Here is a 2,325-nt window from a genome sequence, read left to right on the forward strand (position 1 = left end):
GAACTGTTTCTTCTGTAGTTGATAAATGTGCAAAAAAGCATTCAATATTTATCGCTGGGATGTGTCTGTGTGAGGATGTGTGTATGTTTGGGGGAAGGGGATTGGAGGGTGGCAATCCAATATACATCCAGCAAATATTTCTTCTTTTTCAGAACATACATATATTTCAAAACAATTCAGCGTTTCGTCGATGAGTATGTGGCATATTTATTTCCATCAATAGAGCATTTATCGATTCTGTTGAAAGGAATTCTGTTAAATTAGATGTGTACACGTGCAGAAATTCCTCTGCTTATTAAAAAAGAAAATCGTTCAAGAAATATGTTCGTTTTGCGACATTGTGGGGCAGTTTTAATATATCCAAGCATTTCTTTTGTATTTGACTCCGCATACATGCTTCTGAACTTCTGACAGAAATCAGAGACTTAAGTCCACCTGCAAAAACATCGATCTTGATCAAGAAAATATATAACGTCAACGCTAAAGAATAATCAGCCTCGAGTATCCGTCGAAACCTATTCCATTGGTGGTGTAACGAATATATAACTCAAAATCAGTGCTGACACGTAGTAAGTATGTCCTGCCCTACTGCATAATTCGTACTCACTTTTCATATTCTCAAAGTTTGAATTTTTCCCTTCAATTTGTCAGCCTATAATGTTGGTCAACATACGACAATAATTCTTTTGGATGCTTTTTTTCAGGGGCTGTTCACAATGAATATCACCTTTGCCTACGCCGTAACAACAATACTTGCAGCTACCCTAACTGCAGATACTGATAACGGCACAACGACTTCCACTCTCATTGAAACGTCAAACGAAACCACTGATGTCTTCAACTCCTCGGTTCTCGCGGCTGAAAACGAAAGCTCGACTCAAGAATCGGCACCATCTTCCCGAAGACAGACATACCAGCCATTAGTCAGCACTGAAGCGAAAGAACTCGTTCTCGATATCATCTACTGTGGACTGCTTCCTGTCGTCTGCGTGTTTGGAATTGTGGGTAACGTAATGAGCTTCGTAGTACTCTATATCCAGGGGTCGAAGGAACGAACCAATATCATCCTCGTTGCATTAGCTATTTCGGACACACTGTTTCTAATAACAACATTACTGCGAAAGGTCAACCACCTTGTGTCTAAGGTCGACAAGAATGCTGCATTCGACGTTAATATGATCATGCAAGCCCAAGTACTAATGTTGAACATGCTGTTCGGACGGATCACAAGCGCTCTCACCATGCTCATTGCCATAGAACGTTTCATAGCAGTGTACTTCCCTCTCAAGGCCCAATTCCTTCTAACGCCGACTCGCGTGAAGTTCGCCGTAGTCTTTTTGTATGTTACTCTTTGTGCCACCTTTGCCCCTCTGCTCAATCTCTACAAAATCACCTATGTATTCAGTAAACGTCAACAACGCATCATTCCCTATATAAGAGTGACACAGTTCTACATCGACAACGCGGATTTCTTTGACGTCTACTTGGACCAGATCCTCAACATCATGTTCCGCTACACTCCGATGGTGCTGGTGTGTGTCTTCACCGTTCTGGTTGTCTTAAGGATCAAGAGGAGCTCAGTCTGGAGACGGAAGACCTCTCAGAACACTGACAAAACAAAGGATGAAGATCGAGTGACCAACATGCTGGTACTTGTGAGTTGTCTCTACATTTCCTGCCTCATGCCCGGCACAATCACTGTAACCCTCAGGTTCTTCATCCAAGGATTCAACTTTGTGGGGCGATATTCCAACTTGTTCAACCTAATGGGTGGCTTCATCTTATTACTGGAGTGCTGCAACTCCTCTGCCAACTTCATAGTTTACATGGCCATGAGCAAGAAGTTCTCCTCCACGTACAAGAGAGTGTTCTTGTGTAGATCCCCCCAGGCTCGAGGACTTGATGTCACAGCAAGCCCGAATACTCTTGCCAGCAGCTTGTCTACCATAGCCAAATAGTGGAACTATGTATCTTTCCGTACCTTCCCTCCTATGGTACTCAGCACAAATAATAGTTGTTATATGTTTATGAGTGATATTCCTTACATCAACGGTTGTTGTTATCAATGAGTTGTTTTCTATATCACTTCAAGATAGAGACAAATAAACTACCCTGCATATCCTGCAGCTTGTCTACCATAACGAAATAGAGGAACGATGTATATTTCCGGACGTGTATCATGCTATGCTTCTCAGCACATATGCTATTCAATCTCACACAGAGAGAAAAGTCCACTATCCTACATTTTCAGTCTATTAATAGTTGTTCGTCAACTTCGATGACCAAGAAATAAAGTTTCATGAAAAAAGGAAAAAAACTTCAACT

At 41.6% G+C, this 2,325-nt stretch overlaps 1 protein-coding gene across 1 annotated transcript; it reads left to right on the forward strand.

Moving 5' to 3' along the window:
- Positions 1–716: 716 nt before the first annotated feature.
- On the forward strand, positions 717–1,981 carry LOC124116123 (probable G-protein coupled receptor B0563.6). Its single transcript, XM_046477352.2, has one exon. The coding sequence runs from the start codon at positions 717–719 to the stop codon at positions 1,956–1,958; it is 1,242 nt and encodes a 413-aa protein (XP_046333308.2). The 3' UTR covers positions 1,959–1,981.
- The last annotated feature ends 344 nt before the right edge of the window (positions 1,982–2,325 follow it).

Source organism: Haliotis rufescens, unplaced genomic scaffold, assembly GCF_023055435.1.
Source record: "Haliotis rufescens isolate VD_foot unplaced genomic scaffold, xgHalRufe1.0.p SCAF_4, whole genome shotgun sequence".
Classification (NCBI taxonomy): Eukaryota; Metazoa; Mollusca; class Gastropoda; order Lepetellida; family Haliotidae; genus Haliotis; species Haliotis rufescens.

Coding starts and splice junctions, on each gene's coding strand:
- LOC124116123 (XM_046477352.2), top strand. CDS start 717: ATGAATATCACCTTTGCCTACGCCGTAACAACAATACTTGCAGCTACC.